The sequence below is a fragment of the Bos javanicus genome, chromosome 1 (genome assembly GCF_032452875.1).
Source record: "Bos javanicus breed banteng chromosome 1, ARS-OSU_banteng_1.0, whole genome shotgun sequence".
In the NCBI taxonomy this organism is placed as follows: domain Eukaryota; kingdom Metazoa; phylum Chordata; class Mammalia; order Artiodactyla; family Bovidae; genus Bos; species Bos javanicus.
The window spans coordinates 46,431,608-46,457,763 of record NC_083868.1 but is presented as its reverse complement, the minus strand read 5'-3'; the positions used below and the strand labels follow the sequence as shown (position 1 = coordinate 46,457,763).

The following is a 26,156-nucleotide window of genomic DNA, read 5'->3' as shown; positions in this document are numbered from 1 at the left end:
TAGCTGACCAGGCTCCTCTGTCCATGGACTCTCCAGGCAAAAATACTGGAGTGGGTTGTCATGCCCTCCCTTCAGGAGATGTTCCCAACCCAGGAATCAAACCTACATCTCTTACGTCTCCTGCATTGGTAGGTGGGTTCTTTATCACTAGCGCCACCTGGGAAGTCCTATTGATAAATAATGTGCCTAATTAAAGAATAAGACTAAAGACCTTTTGTATTGAGCCGCACACACACACACAAACCCCTCGGAAGACTGCTACTAAGCTGCTAAGTCACTTCAGTCGTGTCCAACTTCTGTGCAACCCCATAGACGGCAGCCCACCAGGCTCCCTCATCCCTGAGATTCTCCAGGCAAGAACACTGGAGTGGGTTGCCATTTCCTTCTCCAATGCATAAAAGTGAAAAGTAAAGTGAAGTCGCTCAGTCGTGTCTGACTCTTAGCGACCCCATGGACTGCAGCCCACCAGGCTCCTCGGTCCATGGGATTTTCCAGGCAAGAGTACTGGAGCGGGGTGCCACTGCCTTCTTGGAAGACTAGTACAGTAAATATACTGGGAGCAGTGCGCCCTCTGCTGGGCTTCTGAAAGCATGGCATGATTCTAGCAAATAATGTATTTAAACTTTTGCCACCAAAAGCTGACTACGAGAAAAACAAAAAACCAGAGCTTTATTTTAGAAGCTGCTACAGACTACATGGACTTCCTAGGTGGCTCAGTGGTAAAGAATCTGCATGCCAATGCAGGAGATAACAGAAGATGTGGGTTCGATTCCTGGTCGGGAAGATTCCCTGGAGGGCATGGCAATCAAATCCACTATTCTTCTAGAGAGTCCCATGGACAGAGGAGCCTGGCAGGCTAGAGTTCATGGGGTCACAAAATAGTCGGATACAACTTAGCAACTAAAACAACAAGAACCATCTCTACAAGGGAATATTTTTAAAGTATATATATATCATTTAAAAATAAAAAGCATTTTACATTCTCTCAAATAATTATACTTTCTGACTATGTAATTTTTCTACCTTTTTTATTTCTTAGGAATGTTATTTTATTTTAGGCACTAGTGATAAAGAACCAGCCTGTCAATGCAGGAGACGTAAGAGACTCAAGTTTGATCCCTGGGTCGGGAAGATTTCCTGGAGGAGGGCATGGCAACCCACTCCAGTATTCTTGCCTGGAGAATCCCATGGACAGAGGAGCCTGGGGGGCTACAGTCCTGTCTATAGGGTTGCAAAAAGTCGGACACAACTGAAGTGACAGAGCATGCACACACGCACGCATATAATGTTGAAGAAAATGGAAATTTTACCTCATACTGGCTCTATATATTTCCTTCTGCATATTATGCCATATATTGATCATTATACTGAAAAAGTTTCATACCTATGTTCAAAAATAGGAATATGTGCTCAATAATGCAAAAATTTGAATAGCTATTAACTTGAAAAATATAATTCGTTGTGATATTCCTGGTTTCCCATCAGTTCAGTTCAGTTCAGTAGTTCAGTCGTGTCCAGCTCTTTTTGACCCCATGGACTGCAGCACACCAGGCTTCCCTGTTCATCACCAACTCCTGGAACTTGCTCAAACTCATGTCCATTGAGTTGGTGATACCATCCAAACGCCTCATCCTCAGTCATCCCTTTCTCCTCCTGCCTTCAATCTTCATAGAAGGAAAGTGAAAGTGAAGTCACTCAGTCGTGTCTGACTCTTTGCGACCCTGTGGACTGTAGCCCACTAGGCTCCTCCGTCCATGGGATTCTCCAAGCAAGAATACTGCAGTGGGTTGCCATTTCCTTCTCCAGGGGATCTTCCCGACCCAGGGATCAAACCCAGGTCTCCTGCATTGCAGGCAGACGCTTGCCACTAGGTAGTTATTCTTCATGCTTATCATTAAATCAATCTAGCAATGTTACCATATTCCTACCTTTTCCTATCAATAAATGTTTATATGATTTTAACAACTAATAATGTGACACTTAAGACTTTTTTCAGTTTCTGAGACATGAAGCTAAAACATTAGCTTGACTGTAAGACCTCTAGTAGCCCTGTTCTTAGATAATTTTTTTATCTGTCTGTGAATAAGTGATTTTGCTTATACAGCTATAAACATGCTATGTAGTTCTGAAGTAAAAGATGTTAAGGTAAAAGAACAAAAATTTAAGGTATTTAATTTGAACTGAAATAAGCATGTGTGTGTGTGTGTGTGTGCGCGTACACGCGTGCATATTAATCACCCAGTCATGTCCAACTCTTTGCAATCCCATGGACTGTAGCCCACCAGGCTCCTCTGTCCATGTGATTCTCCAGGCAAGAATACTGGAGGGGGTAGCCATTCTCTTCTCCAAGGGGTCTTCCCAAACCAGGGATTGAACCCAGGTCTCCTGCATTGCAGGCAGATTCCTTACCATCTGAGGCACCAGGGAAGTCCCTGAAATAAACATACTAATCACAAAATATAAATCTTTGTTTATTTTCTTACCACCTCTCCTGAACTGGGCCAAGTTTGGACAGATGTAAGAAGCACATAACCAAAATAAGAAAGTCTCCTAAGTAGGACAAAGACAACGGAAAGGGACTCTTCAATCCCCACCTAGGACAAGGGGCACATACCTCTGGAAGAAAGCATTCTCTGTAGCAGTTAGGAGGCCCTTCAGGTATCCGCCTTTGAAATGGTTAATTCTGCTACTGCAAGGGAGCTTCTTTGGTTTGAAGCAGAACCAGGGTTCTCCAGTGTAGAGGTCTGTGAAGTTGCACAGGGGAAGACTCCCTGGAAGACACACGTTACATTCTGTAGTTTCAGAAATCCTCCCTGACCGGAAGAGGCTCTTGAAATAGACTCGGTCTGGTTTCTTTTCCTGCAGGTACTGAAGAACTCGGATCCCTTCACTGGGGTGGACCAGAGATATGGACACTTTGACTTGACCTGGCCAGAGCAGAGTAAAAAAGACCTTGTAAAATCCGTTCTGGTAGTCCACCACTCTGCCCACGGCCCCCGCCTGTAGCTTAGGGGAGTGGATTCTGGCCTGCAGGTAGTCTCCACCATATTTCTTGGGCTTTCTTTGAAAATCCTGCACATGAACCAGCACCTCTAGCTGGCTTCCCACCCTGAAGAAGGCTGCAGAGTTCAAGATGACAAAATAGCTGGAAGAAGGGTCGGTGCTCTTCAAAAAGGGGACTGGGCCCACGTCAGGCTCCTGCCACTGTAGGGCAGCCAACAAGGAGTCCTCCTCCAGGCGCTCCCGGCTGGACAGAATCTGGCGCTCATAGCCGCAGTAAGGGTTCCGGCTGATCCTTATCACCTGGGAGGAAACAAACTGGCCGCCACTGTCTATGAATGTGGCCGAAGCGGTCTCACGGTCCAAGTACTGAAGAGAAAAACACAAACAGAAACCATAGCTATGACAAACCTCCTTACGTCAACCAAATAAATCCCTGCTTCAGTTTAAATGTTAATAAAACTTACTTGGAAAAAGAAAAAAAAACTTTACTGGGATGACATTGTTTCAAAAAACCACAGCTCACCAGTGTTATAAGGGTCTCACAGCAAATATCAGAGAAAAATCCCTTTTGTGCTTCCAGAAGGAGAAGGGGGAAAGGAATCATTTTGAAGTACAGTAGTTCTCCTTTATCCTCAGGGGATATGTCCAAGACTTCCAGTGGATGCCTGAAACTGTGGGTAATACCAAACTCCGTATATACTGCTTTTTCCTATACATATATACCTATGATAAAGTTTAATTTATAAATTAGGCACAGTAAGAGTGGGTAGCTATTCCCTTCTCCAGTAGATCTTCCCAACCCAGGGATTGAACCTGGGTCTCTCATGTTGCAGGCACATTCTTTACCATCTAAGTCCCTAGGGAAGCTCTAAACAACAACAATAATAATAAAACTAACTTACAAAACTAATAATTATAATAATTTGCTGTAATAAAAGTTATATGAATGTGATCTCTCTCTCTCTCAAAACATCTGATCGTGGTGTACTTGATGAGGTAAAAGGTTAAAGTGCCTACATGATGAGATGAGGTGAGGTGAAGGACAAAAGCACTGTGATGCAGCGTCAGGCTACTACTGACCTTCTGACGATAATAATGTCAGAAGGAGGATCATCTGCTTCAGGTGACCCTGTATTGAGCCACGATGATGTCAGTGGTTGAGGATCCTGGGTGGGAGAGAGCAGGATGTCACAACAGCTGATCATGCAACTCAGGACAATGCACAATTTCATATGAGTAAGTTGTTTATTGCTTGAGAAGACTCTTGAGAGTCCCTTGGACTGCAAGGAGATCCAACCAGTCCATCCTAAAGGAGATCAGTCCTGGGTGTTCATTGGAAGGACTGATGCTAAAGCTGAAACTCCAGTACTTTGGCCACCTCATGCGAAGAGTTGACTCATTGGAAAAGACTCTGATGCTGGGAGGGATTGGGGACAGGAGGAGAAGGGGGGGACAGGAGGAGAAGGGGATGACAGAGGATGAGATGGCTAGATGGCATCACTGACTCGATGGACGTGAGTCTGAGTAAGCTCCGGGAGTTGGTGATGGACAGGTAGGCCTGCGTGCTGCAATTCATGGGGTTGCAGAGTCAGACACGACTGAGCGACTGAACTGAACTGAACTGAAGTTGTTTATTTCTGGAATTTTCCCATTTAATATTTTCAGATTACAGTTAACCAGGAGTAACTGAAACCACAGAAAGTGACACTGTGGACGGGGGACTACTGGATGTCAAGAGTATTCTGTTCTTTTTTTTAAAACAAGGCCTGCCCTCAAGAAAAACTATTTTACCAGAGCCTAACCTACTGTGGTTTTATCAGAGCCCAACCAAACTGAGGTAAATGACATACCCAACACCAGTCCATTCTAAACATTCCATACAATTTAAGAGTTGAGGGGGTGAGACTAAGAAGCAGCTCTGAAGTTCACAGACTCATTAACACAGGAAGATCACAGGATTATAAGATGCTTCACCTCCCCTACATTTCATCTCCACATCATGAAAAGTCTATTTACTGGAGTTCCTTTTAGGCAGTACCTCATGTCCAGCTTTCAGCAAAAAATTATGAGACATACTAAAAGGAAAAAAACACACTTTGAAAACACAGATCAAGCATCAGAACCAGACTAAGAAATGGCAAGAATGTTGGAATAATCAGACCATGAATTTGAAACAACTATGATTAATACGCTAAGGGGCTCTAATAGAAAAAGCAAACAACATGCAAGAAATAATGGGCAATGTAAAGAAAGAGGTGAAAATTCCAAGGAGGAATCAAAAGAAAAAAAAAACCAGACAGAGCAGTGAGGATTTTTAAGTAAGGAAAAATACTCTAGCTGAAATTATAATGACTGGCAGACATTCTTATACATTTGTCCAAGCTGATAGAATGTATAATACGAAGAGTGAACCCAAAAGATATTAAGAAGAGGTGGAAAGAATACAAAGAAGAACTGTACAAAAAGATCTTCATGACCCAGATAATCATGATGGTGTGATCACTCACCTAGAGCCAGACATCCTGAAATGCAAAAGTCAAGTGGGCCTTAGGAAGCATCACTATGAACAAAGCTAGTGGAGGTGATGGAATTCCAGTTGAGCTATTTTAAATCCTGAAAGACGATGCTGTGAAAGTGCTGCACTCAATATGCCAGCAAATTTGGAAAATTCAGCAGTGGCCACAGGACTGGAAAAGGTCAGTTTTCATTCCAATTCCAAAGAAAGGCAATGCCAAAGAATGCTCAAACTACTGCACAATTGCACTCATCTCACACACCAGTAAAGTAATGCTCAAAATTCTCCAAGCCAGGCTTCAACAGTATGTGAACTGTGAAATTCCAGATGTTCAAGCTGGATTTAGAAAAGGCAGAGGAATCAGAGATCAAATTGCCAACATCTGCTGGATCATCGATAAAGCAAGAGACTTCCAGAAAAACATCTACTTCTGCTTTATTGACTACACCAAGGCCTTTGACTGTGTGGATCACAACAAACTGTGGAAAATTCTGAAGGAGATGGGAACACCAGACCACCTTACCTGCCTCCTGAGAAATCTGTATGCAAGTCAGGAAGCAACAGTTAGAACTGGACATGGAACAGACTGGTTCCAAATTGGGAAAGGAGTATGTCAAGGCTGTATATTGTCACCCTTCTTATTTAACTTATATGCAGAGTACATCACGAGAAATGCTGGGCTGGATGAAGCACAAGCTGGAATCAAGATTGCCGGGACAAATATCAATAACCTCAGATATGCAGATGACACCACCCTTATGGCCGAAAATGAGAAAGAACTAAAGAGCCTCTTGATGAAAGTCAAACAGGAGAGTGAAAATTTGGCTTAAAACTCAACATTCAGAAAACTAAGATCATGGCATCTGGTCCCATCACTTCATGGCAAATAGATGGGGAAACAGTGGAAACAGTGTCAGACTTTATTTTGGGGGGTTCAACATCACTGAAGATGGTGAGTGTAGCCATGAAATTCAAAGACACTTGCTCCTTAGAAGAAAAGTTATGACCAACCTAGACAGCATACTAAAAAGCAGAGACATTACTTTGCCAACAAAGGTCCACCTTGTCAAAACTATGGTTTTTCCAGTGGTCATGTATGGATGTGAGAGTTGGACTATAAAGAAAGCTAAGTGCCGAAGAATTGATGCTTTAGAAGTGTAGTGTTGGAGAAGACTCTTGAGAGTCCCTTGGACTGCAAGGAGATCCAACCAGTTTATCCTAAAGGAAATCAGTCCTGAATATTCATTGGAAGGACTGATGCTGAAGCTGAAACTCCAATACTCTGGCCACCTGATGTGAAGAACTGACTCATTTGAAAAGACCCTGATGCTGGGAAAGATTGAAGGCAGGAGGAGAAGGGGATGACAGAGGATGAGATGGTTGGATGGTATCACCGACTCAGTGGACATGAGTTTTAGTAAGCTCCAGGAGTTGGTGATGGACAGGGAGACCTGGTGAGCTGCAGTCCATGGGGTCGAAGAGTCAGACATGACTGAGTGGCTGAACTGAACTGAAGAATGAATCCTAAAGTAAACTTATGGACCTTGGGTGATCATGATGTGTCAGTGCAGGTTCACCCTTGGTTAAAATTAAAAAAGAAGTACCATTCCAGTGAGTGATGATAATAACAGGGGAGGCCATGCATACATAAAGACAAGGTGTATGGGAAGTACCTATAATCTTCCTGCAGTGTAAGCCCCAAGAGTTGTATTTTCTTTTTTGTAATGCAAGTGTCTGACTTCAATTTTGACTGTCAAGACATTCACATGATGAGATATAAAGAGCCATGGTCTTCCCATGCCCTTACGGCTTCTTTGTTTTAGGGATCTTGGTTGACTGAGACAAATGACCCTTTGGGCCACTTGTTTTTCTCTTCCCATGCTTTAAATTCCTATTCATGTTTTAAGTTCACCAATAAAGAATAAACCCATGAAACTCCAGGCACCCACCTTGAGCCCAATAAAAACAACCTCAGGCCCACGCTCTCTCTCTTTTTGTCTACCATGACCTAGGTGTGAGGCCCCAGGCATGCCATGTATCCTCCAGGACCTAAGAGTAATACACCTTCCTCCTTTTTGCCCCACAGTTTCCAGATGGTTAATGCTGAGGGCATCCTGTAATCGTAAGAGCCACAAGGGCCAGTTCAGTCACAACACTGGTTATTGATATTATCCAGATATAAAACACTTCCTCTCAACTTTGTTGTAAATATAAAACTTTTCTTTGAAAAATAGAAATTGAAAGAAATTCAAGGGAATTACCTGGATGTCCAATGATCATGACTCCACACTTTCACTGCTGAAGGCCCTGGTTCAATCCCTAGTTGGGGAACTAAAATTCAAGAAGACACACAGCAAGGCCCTCCCCTCAATAAAAAAAAAAGAAAAAGAAAGAAAGAAAAGGACATATTGAAAAAAAAAAAAAAGAAAAGAAAGAAATCAAGATAGTAAAACCACCGTAACAGAAATGAAAGAAGTCTTTGAAAGGCTCACTAGCAGAATGGACACAGCTAAGGAGAATCTCTGAGTTTGAGGAAATGTACATAGGAACTTCCAAAACTAAAAAGCAAAGAGAAAAAAAATAATTTAAAATGAGAACAGAATATTCTAGAGCTGTGGGATACACCAAATAGGAATATCAAAAGGATCAGAAAAACATAACAGAAGAAACATTTGCAATAATAATGACTGAAAGTTTCCCCAAATTAAAGTCAGACACCTTTCTGGATCTGCTATCTGCGGTGGAACTGCTGCCAAGATGCAGATTTTCATGAAGACCCTGACAGTGAAGACCATCACTGTCAAGGTGGAGCCCTCGGATACAACAGAAAATGTAAAGGCCAAGATCCAGGATAAGGAAGGAATTCCTCCTGACCAGCAAAGACTGATCTTTGCTGGCAAGCAACTGGAAGATGGATGTACTTTGTCTGACTGCTGCTGCTGCTAAGTCGCTTCAGTCGTGTCTGACTCTGTGTGACCCCATAGACGGCAGCCCACCAGGTTCCCCCGTCCCTGGGATTCTCAAGGCAAGAACACTGAGTGGGTTGCCATTTCCTTCTCCAATGCATAAAAGTGAAAAGTGAAAGTGAAGTCGCTCAGTCCTGTCTGACTTTTCGTGACCCCATGGACTGCAGCCTACCAGGCTCCTCTGTCCATGGGATTTTCCAGGCAAGAGTGCTGGAGTGGGGTGCCATTGCCTTCTCCAACTTTGTCTGACTACAACATTCAAAAGGAGCCCACTCTTCATCTTGTGTTGAGACTTTGTGGTGGCACTAAGAAAAGGAAGAAGTCTTATACCACTCACAAGAAGAACAAGCATAAAAGAAAGAAGGTTAAGTTGGCTGTTCTGAAATACTATAAGGTGGATCAGAATGGCAAAATCAGTCACCTTCGCCGGGAGTGAACCTCAGATGAATGTGGTGCTGGAGTTTTTATGGCCAGTCATTTTGACAGACATTATTGTGGCAAATGTTGTCTGACCTACTGTTTCAACAAACCAGAAGACAAGTAATTGTATACTGGTTAATAAGGACATGAGCTAACGTTAAAAAAAAAAAAGTGAGATACCAAACCAACAATCCAGGAAGCTCAGAGAACATAAAGTGGGATAAATACAAAATATAACTATATCCAGGCATATTGCATTTAAACTGTAGAAAACCAAAGATAAAATATCTTGAAAGAAACCAAAAGGGAAAAAAAAAAAACACCTTACTTTTAGCAAAGCAAATATAAGAATTAAATCTAACTTCTCAGAAACCATGCAAGCAAGAAGAAGATACAGTAAAATACTTGACACATTGAAAGAAAAAAGTCATCAACCTAGAATTTTGTACCCAGAAAAATTATCCTTCAAAAGTGAAAGAGAAAGTCTTTCTCAGACAAACAAAAATTAAGAGAATCTGTTGCCAGTAGACTTGTCTAGCAAGAAATGTTAAAAGAAGGGCTTCACAGATAAGGAAATCATATAGGTCAGAAACTCAGATCTACACAAAGAGGGGAAGAGCATCAGAGAAGGAATAACTGAAGGTAAAATAAAAAACTTCTATTTTCTTATTTTTAACTGTAACATAACAATTTTGTTCAAAAATAATAACAGCAACAGTGTATTTGACCATGTACACTTATACCTGTGTGTGTGCGTGTGTGCTTATTTACAAGTGAAATGAATGACAGCAATTATACAAGGGACAGGAAGGAGCAATTAATAATATTTTATTATTAATAAGGTACCTGTCCTACCCATGAAGCAGTACAGTATTATTTGATAGTGGACTTGGACTAGTTATAAGTGCATATTGCAAACTCTAATGCAACCACTTAAAGTAAAATGAGAAGCGTTATTGACACACTAAGAAAGGAGACAGAATGGCATCTATTGAATGCTAAATTAAAACCACAAAAGTCAGAAAAAGAGCTGAAGATAAAAACAGGAACAAATAACAAGGACAATGAATAGAAAACAGTAACAAATATGACAGCTATTAATCCAACTATATCAATAATCACCTTAAACATAAATTATCTAAATGCATCAATTAGGAGACAGAGATTGTCAGACTTAACTATATGTTGCCCTACAAGAAATCTACTTTAAATATAAAGACATATATAGATTAAAAGAAAGTGGATGGATAAAGATATACCATGCTAGCACTAATTGAAAGAGATCAGAATAATTATATTAACCTCAGAGTAGAGTTCAGAACAAGGAAAGTCAGAGATAAACAAGGGTATTACAGAGCCTTCCTTGGTGATACAGTGGGTAAGAATCTGCCTGCTAATGCGGCGGATCAAGCCCTGATCCAGGAAGATTCCACATGCCACAGAGCAACTGAAGCCTGTGCACCACTACTACTTGAAGGTCATATGCCTAGAGCCTGTGCTCCACAAAAGAAGCCACCAGTGAGAAGCCTGCACACAGAAATGAAGAGTAGGCCCTGCTCACCACAACTAGAGACAGCTCACACACAGCAACAAAGCCCCAGTGCAACCAAAAACTAAAAACAAGAAGGGTATTTTACATAATACAAGGGTCAATTCTCCAAGAAGACATAACAATCTTTAACATGTATGTACCTAACAAGAGAAAGCCAAAATATGTAGGGTAAACACTAATAGAACTGAAAGAAAAAATTGATGAATTCAGAGTTGTAATGAAAGATTTCAATACCCCACTATCAGAAATGTATGGATCAGGGACTTCCCTGGTGGTTCAGTGGTTAAGACTCTGTACTTCCACTGCAGGGAACATGGGTTCCATTCCCTGGTTGCAGAACTAAGAACCCACATGCCACAGAGCATGACCGAAAAAACAAACAAAAAATAGAAATGGATAGAGCCAATAAGCGGAAAGTCAGTAAAGACTTAGTTGAACTCAACAGCATCACCATCAACTAGATATGATGGACATCTATAAACCACTTATCCAACAAAAGAAGACACATTCTTTTCAAGCTCACATGAAACATTCACCAAAATAGGCCTATAAAATATACTATAAAAAAACTGAAAAGAATAGAAATCATACAATGTCTGCCTTCAGACTACAATGGGATTAAACAAGAAAGATGGAATTGATAACAGAAAGATAGCTGGAAAATTCCAAAATACCCAGAGATTAAACAACACATTTCTAAGTAACACAAGGGTCAAAGAAGAAACATCAATAAAAAATTAAAATCTTTTTAACTCAAATAAAATGAAAAAACAACTTTTCAATATTTGTGGATGCAGTGAAAAGCAGGCCTTAGACGGAAATTTACAGCACTGAATACACATTATTATAAATGAAGATCTAAAATCAATCACTTAAACATCTACCTTAGGAAGCTAGAAAAGCAAATCAACTCCAAAGTAAGCAGAAGAAAAGAAATTACAAATTAGGGTAGAAATCAATGAAACTGAAAACGGGTAATCAATAGAGAAAAGACAATGAGACCAAAACCCAGTTTTCTTGAAAAGATCAATAAAATTGATTAAGCCTGAAGTAAGGCTAAGGAAAAAAGACAGGACACAAATCATTATTATCAGACATGAAAGAAGACACATCACTAAAGATCCCATACACATTAGAAGGATAATCAAGTAATACTATAAACAACTCTCAGTTCAGTTCAGTTCAGTAGCTCAGTCGTGTCTGACTCTTTGTGACCCCCTGAATCGCAGCACGCCAGGCCTCCCTGTCCATCACCAACTCCCAGAGTTCACTCAAACTCACATCCATCAAGTCGGTGATGCCATCCAGCCATCTCATCTTCTGTCGTCCCCTTCTCCTCCTGCCCCCAATTCCTCCCAGCATCAGACTCTTTTCCAATGAGTCAACTCTTCGCATGAAGTGGCCAAAGTACTGGAGTTTCAGCTTTAGCATCATTCCTTCCAAAGGAATCCCAGGGCTGATCTCCTTCAGAATGGACTGGTTGGATCTCCTTGCAGTCCAAGGGACTCTCAAGAATCTTCTCCAACACCACAGTTCAAAAGCATCAATTCTTCGGTGCTCAGCCTTCTACACAGTCCAACTCTCACATCCATAAATGACCACAGGAAAAACCATAGCCTTGACTAGATGGACCTTTGTTGGCAAAGTAATGTCTCTGCTTTTGAATATGCTGTCTAGGTTGGTCATAACTTTCCTTCCAAGGAGTAAGCGTCTTTTAATTTCATGGCTGCAGTCACCATCTGCAGTGATTTTGGAGCCCCCAAAAATAAAGTCTGACACTCTTTCCACTGTTTCCCCATCTATTTCCCATTAAGTGATGGGATCGGATGCCATGATCTTCGTTTTCTGAATGTTGAGTTTTAAGCCAACTTTTTCACTTTCCTCTTTCACTTTCATCAAGAGGCTTTTTAGTTCCTCTTCACTTTCTGCCATAAGGGTGGTGTCATCTTCACATCTGAATCCAACAATATGTACAATGAATTATACACCATGACCAAATAGGATTCATCCCAAGTATACATGAAAGTACCTTAATAGAACTCCAGTGCTTCCTGAAGACCATGACTTACACTCTCTTAGAAATGGTTCTTAATCTTCACTTTGGCCTTCCTGCTTAGAAGACAAGACCTTAAAAGCACTTCAGTCTTTTCTAGCTTGGACATTAATTGTTATTTATATTGTGATATTTTGCTCTACATACTGTATAATATAATGGCTTTCTAATATTTTGTATCTCAAAATTGTATACTGTCTCTAAAATTCAGATGTTTAAACTGTTTTCTTATTAGTGAACAGATCTGCCTGTTTAACAATAAAGTTTTATACCCAAAAAAAGACCTCACATTAGAGCTTTGTAAAATTTCAGAGGTAGAGAAAAAAGTTCTTCTGTCTTCCAGAAAGAAGAACAACATTACCAATAAAAGATACTTTTAAATTAAAAAAAAAAAATTAGATTGGCATTAGCCTTGTCTTTTACCCCACAGGACATGTGAAGACAGTGGAGCAAAGTTGTAAGGTTCTAAGGGAAAAGGACTTTGAATACAGCATTCTAAACCCAAATAAAAATCAAAGAAGAGGGCAAAATAAAGGCCATTTCAGACATGTAAGCTTAGTTCCCATGTGCCCTTTCAGGAAAACATTATTTGAAGATTTAATCCAGTAAATTGGAAAGAAAAATCCAAGGAAGTGAAAGACATGAGCCAGGAATTTAATGAAAAGCAAACTCAGAACAACAGCTGGGCAACAGGTCAAGATAATAATCAGTGAACATTGAAATAGGAAGATAGAGTGCTCAGAGGGGGGAAAAAAGTGCCTTGAAGAAGCAAATGGATTTAACAAATTATATGAAGGAAGATCCTCATAATATGCTATAGAAGATGTTATTTTCTCTCATCAGGAGAAAAAAAAAGGGCAGTTAGCACTCCAGAAAAAGCAAGAAGAGGTATAAGAAAGTCATGGTTAAAATATAAAGCAAATTAAAATGCAGCATGATTAAGCAATTGATGTACTGTGTAAAAAGGATCCATTTGACCTTGATGCTTGGGACATTCTCCATCAAGAGATAAAGGTTTGGTTTCAAAGGATCATGTTCTATACTGGGTAACATTTACATGATCATAATAATACCGTATTTTTTTAAGAATAAGAATCAATCCATAAAGAGTGTATGTTATCCTTAATTATAGTTAGAGCAATAAAACTAAAGATTATAAAGCCTGATGATGCAAAAGTAATATGATAGCTAACAGAAATCAAATGTAACATAATATAGAAGTGCTCTTCTTCTTCACTTAAAGGAGGAAGTTAAGATGTACTATCTAACCCTATTAAGGGAAAGAAAAGGCCTAAGTACATTATTTAATACACAGAAAAAAAATATTTTACAAATTTTAGAAAGAGAGTGACAGAAATTATGAGTCAGCAGAAGATCTCATCTTTCACTATCTTTAACAGGGACAGCAACATCAACCAACATCTACTAAACACCTAAGTGCCAGACACTCTTTTTTAAAGACTTTATATAAATCTTTTAATACAATGTTTAAATTATCCCATGAGGTAAGTCTTATTATTAGGCCATCTGATAGACAAGGAAACTGAAGCAAAGAATGGTAATTTGATAATTTGCCCAAGGTCACACAGATTATAAACAGCAAACCTGGACTAGAACCCAAGCAATCTGACTTCAGTCTGTGTTTTTATTTAACCACCCACGCTGCTCTGCCTGATGTGGAAAGGTCAGCAGGTACAGTGTAAAGCTGACAAATCAAGATATAACTATGCAATGTGTAAGCAGTGCTAACCACCCACATAACTACAAACAAGCAGTTATATCCAAGAAATTACAGTGACTCTGAAGACTGGAGAGGAATTTCAAATACATACTTAAGTACTTATGTACTCTCTATTCTTTCGAGTGTTTTATACTTTTCATTAATTATTTTCCTAATAAATAGAAGGTGGTTGAACAAATGGACAGGAAAAATAATTATGTACCTCCAGTATTGTGATTTATAAGCAATATACATTTGGTCTTCATCCACAGTTCCTGGCTCACAGCTCCCAAAATCCTTAGAATTTTAATGATAAGAGAAATGGGAACATCTTTTGCTATAATATTTGGTTTTGTGTCCTCAGTTCCTAAAAACACTTAGAGTCATAAAAGGGAAATGTGTGTCTTGTTACTTCTAACGAGCCCCTTTCCACCACAACTGGGCTCGTGTTACTGAGGTGGCTTTTGGAAAATACCTCACAATGGGAGCTGGTTGTCAGAACTGACCGTGATAAGAGGGTTGGAACTTTCAGTTCCACCCTGGACCTCCAGTAAAGGGAGTGTGGCTGGAGGGTGAAATCAGTCACAAATGAATCAAACATGCCTATGGAATGAAGCTTCATAAAACCCCAAAAGGATGGGGTTTGGAGAGCTTCCAGATTGGTGAACACTTGGAGATTCAAGGAGAATGGCACATTCAGACCAAGACGGCACCTTTATGCCCTTCTCATACACCTTGCCCTGTATATCTCTTCCTCTGGCTATTTCTGAATTAGTTTTTTATAACAGACCAGAAATCTTTTTCTCTTCTATTTTTAAGTTTAATTGAGGTATAATTCACATACCATACAATTCACCTATTTAAGTGAACAGTTCATGAGATTTTTGTATATTCATAATTTGGATAGGCATCTCCACAGTTATAGCATTTTCATACCCCCAAAAGAAACTCTGTTCACATTAGCAGTCAATCCACATTTTCACAAACCTATACTCCCACCCTAGTCCTAGGTAACTACTCATCTACTTTAATAGACCAGTAATCCTGTAAGTAAAATAAGTAAAATGTTTCTCGGAAACTGGTCAACCACATGTTAAAGAATGAAACTAGAACACTTCTAGCACCATACACAAAAATAAACTCAAAATGGATTAAAGACCTAAATGTAAGACCAGAAACTATAAAACTCTTAGAGGAAAATACAGGCAGAACACTCTCTGACACAAATCACAGCCAGATCCTCTATGACCCATCTCCCAGAGTAATGGAAATAAAAGACAAAAATAAATAAATAGGACCTTATTAAACTTAAAAGTTTCTGCACAATGAAGGAAACTATAAGCAAGGTGAAAAGGCGGCCTTCAGAATGGGAGAAAATAATAGCAAACAAAACAACTGGCAAAGAATTAATTTTCAAAATATACAAGCAGCTCATGTAGCTTAGTACCAGAAAAACAAACAACCCAATCAAAAAGTGGGCCAAAGAACTAAACAGACATTTCTCCAAAGACGATATGCTGCTGCTAAGTCGCATCAGTCGTGTCCGACCCTGTGCGACCCCATAGACGGCAGCCCACCAGGCTCCTCTGGCCCTGGGATTCTCCAAGCAAGAATACTGGAGTGGGTTGCCATTTCCTTCTCCAATGCATGAAAGTGAAAAGTGAAAGTGAAGTCGCTCAGTCGTGTCCGACTCTTAGCGACCCCATGGACTGTAGCCCACCAGGCTCCTCCGTCCATGGGATTTTCCAGGCAAGAGTACTGGAGTGGGGTGCCATTGCCTTCTCCAAAGAAGATATACAGATAGCTAAGAAACACATGAAAAGATACTCAACATCACTGATTATTAGAGAAATGCAAATCAAAACCACAAACAGGTATCATCTCATGCCAGTCAGAATGGACACCATCAAAAAGTCTACAAACAATAAATGCACAAACAACAAATGCAGAAGTGGAGTAAAGAGAACCCCCTTACACTTCTGGTGGAAATATAAGCTGGTACAGACATTACAGACAACAGTGTGGAGATTCCTTAAAAAACTGGAAATAGAACTGCCATTTGACCCAGCAATCCCACTGCTGGGCATACACACTGAGGAAACCAGAATTGAAAGAGACACATGTACCCCAATGTTCATTGCAGCACTGTTTACAATAGCCAGGACATGGAACAACCTAGATGTTCATTGGCAAATGAATGGATAAGCATGTTTTGGTACACATACCCAATGGAATATTACTCAGCTATAAAAAAGAATGGATTTGAGTCAGTTCTAATGAGGTGGATGAAACTGGAGCCTATTATACAGAGTGAAGTAAGTCAGAAAGAGAAACACCAATAAAGTATATTAATGCATATATAAGGAATTTAGAAAGATGGTAACAATGATCCTATATGTGAGACAGCAAAAGAGACACAGATGTAAAGAACAGACTTTTGGACTATGTGGGAGAAGGGGATGGTGGGATGATTTGAGAGACTAGCACTGAAACATATGTATTACCATATGTAAAATAGATGACCAGTACAATGAAGCGATGCATGAAGCAGGGCACTCAAAGCTGGTGCTCTAGGACAACCCAGAGGGGTGGAGAGTGGGGAAGAAGGTGGGAGGGGGGTTCAGGATGGGGAAACACATGTGCACCTGTGGGTGACTCATGTTGATGAGTGGCAAAACCACCATAGTACTATAATGAAATTATCCTCCAATTAAAATAAATTAATTAATTTAAAAAATGTTACTCAGATTTCTGTGACCTGCTCTAGCAAAATTAACTGAAGCCAAGGCAGGAGTCATTGGAATTTCTAATCTACAGCTAGTCATTTAGAAGCACAGGTGACTACCTAGATTGGTGACTGGCATCTTAAGTAGGGGGTTGGGGGGGAGTCTTGTAGGACTAAGACCTTAACATGTGGGATTTGATGCTATCTTCAGATAGTGTTGATACCAAACCAAACGTGGGCCTGCTCGCCTGCTCATAGTAAAGCCAATCTACTGCCATAGAATGTGGAGAAGGAAAATGCAGTGTTTATTGTAAGGTGCCAGACTAGGAGTCCAGGGCAGCTAATATTCAAAAACACCCAACTCCCAGATGGATTTCAGGGAAGAATTTTTAAAGGCAAAGTGGGGGAAGGGAGTCACAGGGGATGTTATCAGCTCATACAAAATTCTCTGCTTGGTTGATGGTGAGATAGCAGGGTGGTGTCACAGCGGCTAACATTATCAATCTTCAGGCTCCAGTAAGCCCATGGTCATCAAATAGTTAACTTCTTCCATTTGGTGGGGGTTTTAAGCAATCTGTAAAACAACTCAGGAATGCTTATTGGATTGTTATACATGTTATCCATGTATTTCAGGGAGGAACTAAAAATTCTTTGACTGCCATGTGGCTGATTTACTGTTTAAACTGTTACCAGTTCTCCTGGCCCAGCAGTTACTTCTATCACTATGTGTTCACATCCTTTCAATCATTAATTCTTAGGCCAGACTTTTGTGAGTCAGGGAAGGCCTGGAAGACTACAACTTTTCTGCAAACACGAAGTAGGCAGAGGACATGAGGTGGAGGGGTCTGTCCAGGAAGGCTCCACAGGGTCCTGCTCAGTTATAGTGTCAGAACCGATTAGAACTATAGGTCATGCTGCTGGTGTCCAAGAGTTGCATGGTGTACCCTACACACATTGGAAACTAGATGCAGAACCTTTTTAGTACCTAACCCAGGAAACTGCTTCTTAAATTATGCAATAAGTTAAACTGCAAGAGAAAACAACAACAGGAAAACAAAATCAAGAATTACTCTCAACCTATTACCCATTACAAACCACTCAAACAAGCCCTCAGGCTCCCCATCCATGCCAAACCACTTCAAAATGCTATGCAAGGTCAACATAATCTCAAACAAGGTAAAAATAATCCCCAAATATAGAAGGGTTTTTAATGATATTCTTGGATTCTGTACTTTTTCTGTTTCATTCTACATGTACATGCAGAAACTCTCAATTGGAAGAATTTCATTAGGCTCCTTCATTTTAAAAGAATACACAGTATTATTTGTTTATTAAAAAGGATAATAATGACTTTGAAAATGTTTCCCTAGCAGAGTTGACATCAGCATCATGACATGGCATAAGACATTCCTCCATTTTTGTCCCCCTTTTTAACAACAAATGTAGGACCCACCCAAAAACAAAATTGCCTCTGTGGGAATCGTGGGATCCAGCTCCACATGCGCAGGGCCTAGGTGCAGTCTCGCCCATGTGCGTATCTAGTAACAGGCAGATAAACCTCGGTGCTGTCAGCACAGCCAGTGGACCTGTCCCAATCCTGCTTGGCCACAGTCAGGGACAACCTGGAGAGTGGTGACCCAGGAAAATACCAATGGATTCAGCCTTCCCAAAGAGAAATTCCAGAAAGAAAGAAAAAATACAAGTTTGGATGAAACTGAGAGGGTAAGAGGAACTTCGCCAGCACTGCCCCTCCCCCAGCCCCCAAGGCTGTAGCACCCAGCAGCGTCCTCATCCAAGAGGGATGAGGAGAGTGACCAGTTAGTGCCCACTAACCCCCGCTGTGAGAGAAACCCATTTAATTCAGCAGCTCCCCGAGTACTAAAGGGGGACCTCCATGACCCCAGGGAGGGAGGGGTTCAGGAAAGAGGCAGGTAAGAACATCAAAGGTCACTGAAGGGACACAGTTCCTGCTAAGTGTGCTCAGGAGTTTGGCAGGAAGTCCGCCCACAAGCCTAATGCCTCACCCAACAGTCTTGCAACAGAGCCCACAGGCACCCCCAGTGCCCTGTGTGCTAAACCCACACCTCCGCACACTCTGGAGCCAGCAGCTCCTTGTGTATGCTGCCAAATGAGGCAGCAAGTGAGACTCTGCTAAACAGAACACTATCAGAAAAACAGATCAGTTTTTCTGGGCAAGAGAGAAACACAAATTTAAGCTATACTTCCTCTTTCTGGAAAACAAAAGGTTAACAGCGGCTAGCCTGGTGGGTCTTAAGAAAAGCTTAAGAATTGTGTCACAAGAAGCAAGATGTGGAAAGCAAGTGTACCCATGTGAGGGCAAGCAAAATAGACAGCTAAAACAGGACTGATGAACATCTTACCCCACCTGAAGGGAACCAGTAAGACAGCAGCAGATGTCTGCTACTTCAAGCATGAAAGCAGCAATGCAAATGCACAAGGAACATAAGGAATCACGGAAACATGTCATCACAGAAAACTAACAATCATCCTCCAATAACCATGCTCAAAGGCACAGAATTCAGCCTTTGATAAAGAATTCAAAATAGCTGGGCTTCCCTGGTGGCTCAGAAGAGTCTGCCTGCCAATGCAGGAGATGCAGGTTTGATCCCTGATCCAGGAAGATCCCACATGCCACAGGGCAACTAAGCCCGTGCACTACAACTTCTGAGCCTGCGCTCTATAGAGCCCAGGAGCTACAACTACTGAAATCTGCATGCCAAGAGCCAGTGCTCCGCAACAGGAGAAGTCCCTGCAGTGAGAAGCTCACGCACCACAACTAAAGAGTGGCCCCATTCTCCCCGACTAGAGAAAAGCAGCAACAAAGACCAGCACAGCCAAGAATAAATAGATAAAATTAAAAAAAAAAAAAAAGAATTCAAAATAGCTCTTCAGGGAAACTCAATGGGCTATATCACAACAAAGACAAATAAAAAAAATACATGAATAAAATCAGAAATTTACAGAGAAAGAAATCATAAAGAAGCAAATGGAAATTCTGGAGCTGAAAAATTCAATGAATAAAATGAAAAATGCAATAAAGAGCATCTATAACAGAAAGATCAAATGGAAGACTGAATAAGGGAGCAGGAACTCTGAAACAGCCCAATCAGAAGAGAACACAAGAGAAAAAAGAATGAAAAAGAGCATAGAAAGCCTACATGTTCTATGTGATGCCACCATGTGTACAAATATTAGAATAATCATGGTTTGAGAGAGGGAAAAGGGAGGGCAGAGAGATTATTTAAAGAAACAATAGTTGAGAACTTCCCAAACCTAGGGATATACTTTGACAACCAAACTCAAAAATCTAATAGATCACCCTATTATCTCTATGCAAAAAGATCTTCTCCAAGACACATTATAGTGAAACTGTCAAAAAACAAGTATAAAAAGAAAATCCTAAAAAAGCAGCCAAAGGAAAAAATATTGTAAACTATAAAAGAATGCCCATTCGGCTCTCAGTGAATTTCTAAACAGAAACCTGGGTTTGATTACTGCTTGGGGAACTAAGATCCTATAAGGCAGTGTGGTGGGGGGCGGTGGGGGAGTGCAGTGTGTGTGAATGGAATCAAGGGTTTTTAATAAAAACTGAACTCATAAAAACATAGAATGGTGACTACCAGAAGCTAGGGAATGGGGAAATTGGGTAGACATTGTTTAAGGGTACAAACTTGCAACAGGTATATAAATAAATCCTGGAGATGGAAGGGATAGCATAGTGACAATAGGCAACAAAACTGTATTACTGTATTACTGTAAGTAAGTGTATGTAATAAACTTCAAAGCTGCTAAGAGACAAGATCTTAACTGTTCTCAACCTAAAAGAAATGGTAATTAAGTGACATGAAAGAAGTGCTAGCTAACACTGTATTGATAATCATATTGCAATATACAAATGTATCAAATCAACACATTGTACACCTTAAACTTACACAACATTATATGTAAATTATATCTCAATTTTTTAAATTGCAGGTCTTTTATTCTTTTTTAATTAATTAATTTATTTTAATTGGAGGCTAATTACAATACTGTAGCGGTTTTTGCCATACATTGACATGAATCAACCATGGGTGTACATGTGTTCCCCATCCAAACCCCCCTCCCACCTCCCTCCCCATCCCATCCCTCTGGGTCATCCCAGTGCACCAGCCCTGAGTACCCTGTCTCATGCATCGAACCTGGACTGGCGATCTATTTCACATATGATAATAAACATGTTTCAGTGCTATTGTCTCAAACCATCCCACCCTTGCCTTCTTCCACAGAGTTCAAAAGTCTGTTCTTTACATCTATGTCTCTTTTGCTGTCTCGCATATAGGGTCATCATTACCATCTTTCTAAATTCCAGATATATGCTTTAATATACTGTATTGGTGTTTTTCCTTCTGACTTACTTCACTCTGTATAATAGGCTCCAGTTTCATCCACCTCATTAGAACTGATTCAAATGCATTCTTTTTAATGGCTGAGTAATATTCCATTGTGTATATGTACCACAGCTTTCTTATCCATTCGTCTGCCAATTATATCTCAACTTTTTAAAAACAGGAGAAGTTCCCTTACCTTTTGATTATCTTTTAGGAAATATTCCCACCTCCCTTTCCTTTTTAGTTCTTGTGAGGCCATGACAAAACACTAAGGACCAAACCATGTCCCCTTCTCCTTTGTTTTTCCTCTTTTCCTCTCCCACAGTCACTCTTGTTCCTTGGGTAGCCATAAGCTACTAATTCAAGACCAGAAAAATGACCCATGCAGCCCAATCCAAGAATCACCATACACTTGGTGCTACTCACCTGAAATGTGAAAGTCCTAGTCACTCAGTCATGTCCAACTCTTGTGACCTCATGGACTGTAGCCTGCCAGGTTCCTCTGTCCGTAGGATTCTCGAGGCAAAGAATACTGGAGTGGGTTGCCATTTCCTTCTCCCCTGACCCAGGGATCACACGTGGGTCTCCTGCATTGCAGGCAGACTCCTTACTGTCTGAGCCACCAGGGAAGCCCAAGTCACCTGGATTTTACTTAAAAAGAGAGACTTCTATAGTGGTCCAGGGGCTAAGACTCCAAGCTCCCAATGCAGGGGAGAGCAGATTCAGTCCCTTGTCGGGGAACTAGATCCCACAAACTACAACTAAAGATACCACATGCCACAACGAAGACTGACGATGCCTCAAGCCTCAGCTACGGACCCAGTGCAGCCAAAACGGATGAATACAAAAGACTGCGAAAAGGTCAATTCGCTTAACTTTCCTAAATGATAACTCTGTTTTAGGTCAGTGCCAAGGACAACTTCAAGGTCTGCCAAATTTTAAAATTCAGAGCCCAGAGGAAACACCAGCAGTCATTCCTGGAGCCGCTGTAAGGTGTGGACCAAAGTGAACCCTATGCTTGCCCATCCCTCATTCATTGCACTGCGATTTACTGACTTGTCAGTTCAGGGCCTGACTGTTCAAAGGATAATTCCAAGCGACTGATTCAGGAATGGGCCTGTGACCCAGTTGTATTCCATGAAAAGCTGCTGGAGGATTCTGAGGGATGCATGCATCCAAATCCAGACATCACCAGTACTCTGGGAACAGCTCTCTGATTTTACCTGCCAATGAAAAAAACTGTATCTCAAGCTGGACATGTGTAAGAAAGCAACTACCTGCTGCTGTGTAAAAACGTAAAATCCAACCATGAAAGTGGATGCCATAGATAATGCATGAAGGAGGACACAGCAGAGAGACTTACAGAGAAATGGAGCCTAAACTATGCCCAACCTACCTCCCGACTTCTATTCTAAATGAATATTATTCCTTAATATTAAAACCAGATTGAACCAGCTTTCTTTACTTGCAGCCAAAAGCCCTAAAACACTGGTACTGTTTTCATAATCAGAAAACATATATGTTTAAAATATCAATAAATAAGGAAAAAACAAACAAATATAGCCAATACTCAATAAGAGTTTATCAGAAAAATGACACGGAATTCTCCCTACAATCTTTTGCTAGATATCAAAACATATACTTCCTTCTCATATATGATATGAGAGGATGGTTTCTACCTACATCACTCTAATATCCACTCTAATATCTAATATTCAGGTAGATTATCATATCTACCTATCATATCAAATCTATCTTTCTGCCAGGAGAGCATGGTTTCTACCTACATCACTCTTATATCTAATATCCAGGTAGATTATTATATCTATGTATCATACCATATCTACCTTTCTGCCATTCTCTTATAAAGACCCACATGATTATAGTGGGCCCACCCAAATAATCCTGAATAATATCCCTGCCTCAAGAACCTTAACTGCAACTTGTCTGCAAAGTCCTTTTATTAGACAACATATTCATAGGTTCTGGAAATTCAAACACTGACGTCTTTGGGGGCCTTATTCAGCCTACCATTTATACCAATGTGACATTCAGAGACTTTTAGAAATTCAGAAATCTGTGAATTTACTATAGTAGTTGTTCTATTCAAAATCATCTAACTAGAGGGGTTTTGCTTGTTTGTGGATTTCATTTGTTCCTTTACTTATATAACTGAATTTGACCATATCTTAGGAAATGTGGGTATTGTGTTGTGATACACCTGAAATGGAGCAGACAAGAAGTCTTAGGATTTGCATTTTTCAAAAGCCCCATGAATTATTTTTAATGTATTCAACTTTCATTCAATAAATATTTATTAATGTTTCAGAAGTTGAAGAGTTTAAAGTATCTAATCACATTTTATGTTGGAAAAATAAATAAAAATGTAATAGTTGTGACAAAGGAAATATTTCATTCTTAAACTGCAAAACACTCCATATATACAATATAAAGAAGACTAACTTGAGAGTGAGATGCAAAAACAAAAACGTGAAGGAGACCTGTTACCAATGGAAAGATTATTTGCTGCATTCAGTATTTGTTTGTTTCATTTATCTTAACCAGCTCTGAATGTGGCACATTTGAAAATGCTTTTTCTCCCCTCATCACTGTAATGGCTAATTTTCTTATGTGATATTTTTAATTAAAATTGAGTCTGTACTTTTTAGAAAATGCTCAGATACTCTAATTGCAAGCAAAGAACAGTCACAATCAGAAGCCTAGGATGGACCAGGGATTAAGGGATGGCAGACGGCCAAGGTTCAAGCCTTTCCCACTCCCCACCCCACACCCCAGGCTTCTTTAACTATTAATGTCACAGAAATAAACTGAATGGTTTAAAAGTCATGACAATATTCTCAGCCTGGACAAGATGACATCTTTAGACAAGGCAAAGTGTTTTACCACACTCCACAAAAAGATCTGTTTATATAATTTTTAATATCAAAACTGTCCTATATCATTTCTTACTTGCCACCTCCCTTCTCCATTATTGTTTGGTTTGTGTTCATGCAGACAGTTGGAGCTGTTAGTGGACATTTTCCAAAAGTTTCTAAGAACCACAGCAGGACTATTAAGAGGGTTTCTAACAATAATTCCTAACATTCCTTCCTGACTGCAATAACATTAATGATGTGAACTATGGCTTACCCATGGAGTAGGAAATGGCAACCCATTCTAGTATTCTTGCCTGGAAAATTCCATAGACAGAGAAGCCTGGAGGGCTGCACTCCATGGGGTCACAGAGAGTTGGACAGGCCTGAGCACCCACAAATGAATGGCTTACCCTCTCAAGTCTCTCCTTCTCCCTTTTCCTACCTCCCAGCCATCCTAGACCTCATAATATACAACCATCTTCTCTATTCTTACACCCAGACTGTTGAATGCAGTAAAATACACACCCTCACAAAATCAGTGCAGATAAGCACCACGCACACATGTGATCCGGAAAGTCACTGTCCCTCTATCATCCTGCAGGATCAAGCTCCATCCCCCACTCCCATTCTTTCAAGCCCATCTGTACCAGTCTTCTGGGCACCACCTTCCTCCCACCTTCCACCTCCCGTCTAGACAAGAACTCCCTCAATGTTTCACCTTCCAGCAGTAGACATATCCACATTACCACCCATTATGACAATTTTCCCTCTTACATCAGAGGAAGGAGCACACCTCCCCCTACATAACTAATAATAAAATGATAACAAGAACACATACTATGAAACGTGTCCCTCATCCTATATCATTATGTGCTCTGTCTGTGCTCTAGGTCCCATCCTCTCCAGCTCCCCTTTGTCCACTGAACCTTCTTCTCTCCAGCTTCTCTATTAAGTCTTTCCCTTCAGTTTCAAGTCTCCTAGACTTCTGCTTGCAACCAAGACAGAGAAATGGTGAGATTTACTCTTCCACCTGAAACAGTGGTTCTCCAGACACAGCACGTTATACAACAAAAGAAATGATGCCTGAAAGATGGGAAATAGAGGAAATGATTCCCATGATTGATTGCCCTTTGCTGACAACCTGAAAGATGGGAAATATAGAAAATGATTCCTGTGAGTGTTTGCCCTCTGCTGACAGCCCTGAGAGCATCTCCAGGCTGCAGCAGTATGAGACAGAACCCAGCAGGAGCCTGGTGAACCCCCTAAATTGAGGAGATGGAGCTGAGAGTCTTACAGCCGATTAGAACCCATAGGACAGTAACAGGAGAAGAGAGCTACACACAAAGGAACTCAGGAGATCTGCAGAGAGTCCTAAATAAGTATTCAGCAGAGTACTAAAGAGCATATGTGCGTAAGCAAACTCCTGGAGACTGGGGAAAGAAACATCTGAAAGGATAAAAGAGAACAGTATAACCTGAACTCCTGCAGGGCCGGGATGCTGGACAGTCAGTCAGTGCACAGCAAAGAGCAAAGAGATACCAGAATTAACTTGGACCTGTCACCTGAGAAGCACCACAAGCCAACAAAATTAAAAGAACAGCATGATTTTAGATAGGAAATACTCCATAAATTTCAGTGTATGTGAGTTCATGAAGGGAATTTTTAGAAGAGAAGGGGAAAGGGGACTATTACTAAATACCTTCTTGGCACCAGGCACTGTAAGGGTTCCATAATATGTGGTCCCTGCCTTGAGAGCCACACACAGTCTTTATAACACTCACCATGAACTCCATCCCCTGAAAATCTCCTTCAGTTTTTTGCCAGGAGTCAGATGAAAGGTCCCCTCCTTGAAAGGCTTTCTTTCATTATTCTAAAGCTACTGAACTGTAGTGTTGGAAAAGACTACTGAGAGTCCCTTGGATGCAAGGAGATCAA

At 40.6% G+C, this 26,156-nt stretch overlaps 1 protein-coding gene and 1 pseudogene across 7 annotated transcripts in view; one reads left to right on the top strand and one right to left on the bottom strand.

Annotated features, from left to right (window-relative positions):
• NXPE3 (neurexophilin and PC-esterase domain family member 3) overlaps positions 1-26,156 on the bottom strand; it is a 55,271-nt gene that overhangs the window by 18,403 nt on the left and 10,712 nt on the right. For 5 of the 7 annotated variants that reach the window (XM_061427011.1, XM_061427025.1, XM_061427014.1 and 2 more), the window contains one exon: positions 2,615-3,369. In XM_061427011.1, coding sequence (XP_061282995.1) covers positions 2,615-3,369 — 755 coding nt within the window. Of the gene's footprint in view, positions 1-2,614; positions 3,370-11,737; positions 12,411-26,156 lie in introns of all 7 variants that reach the window. The other 2 variants (XM_061427002.1, XM_061427023.1) reach the window with 1 other exon arrangement.
• On the top strand, positions 7,896-9,828 carry LOC133253388 (ubiquitin-ribosomal protein eS31 fusion protein-like; annotated as a pseudogene).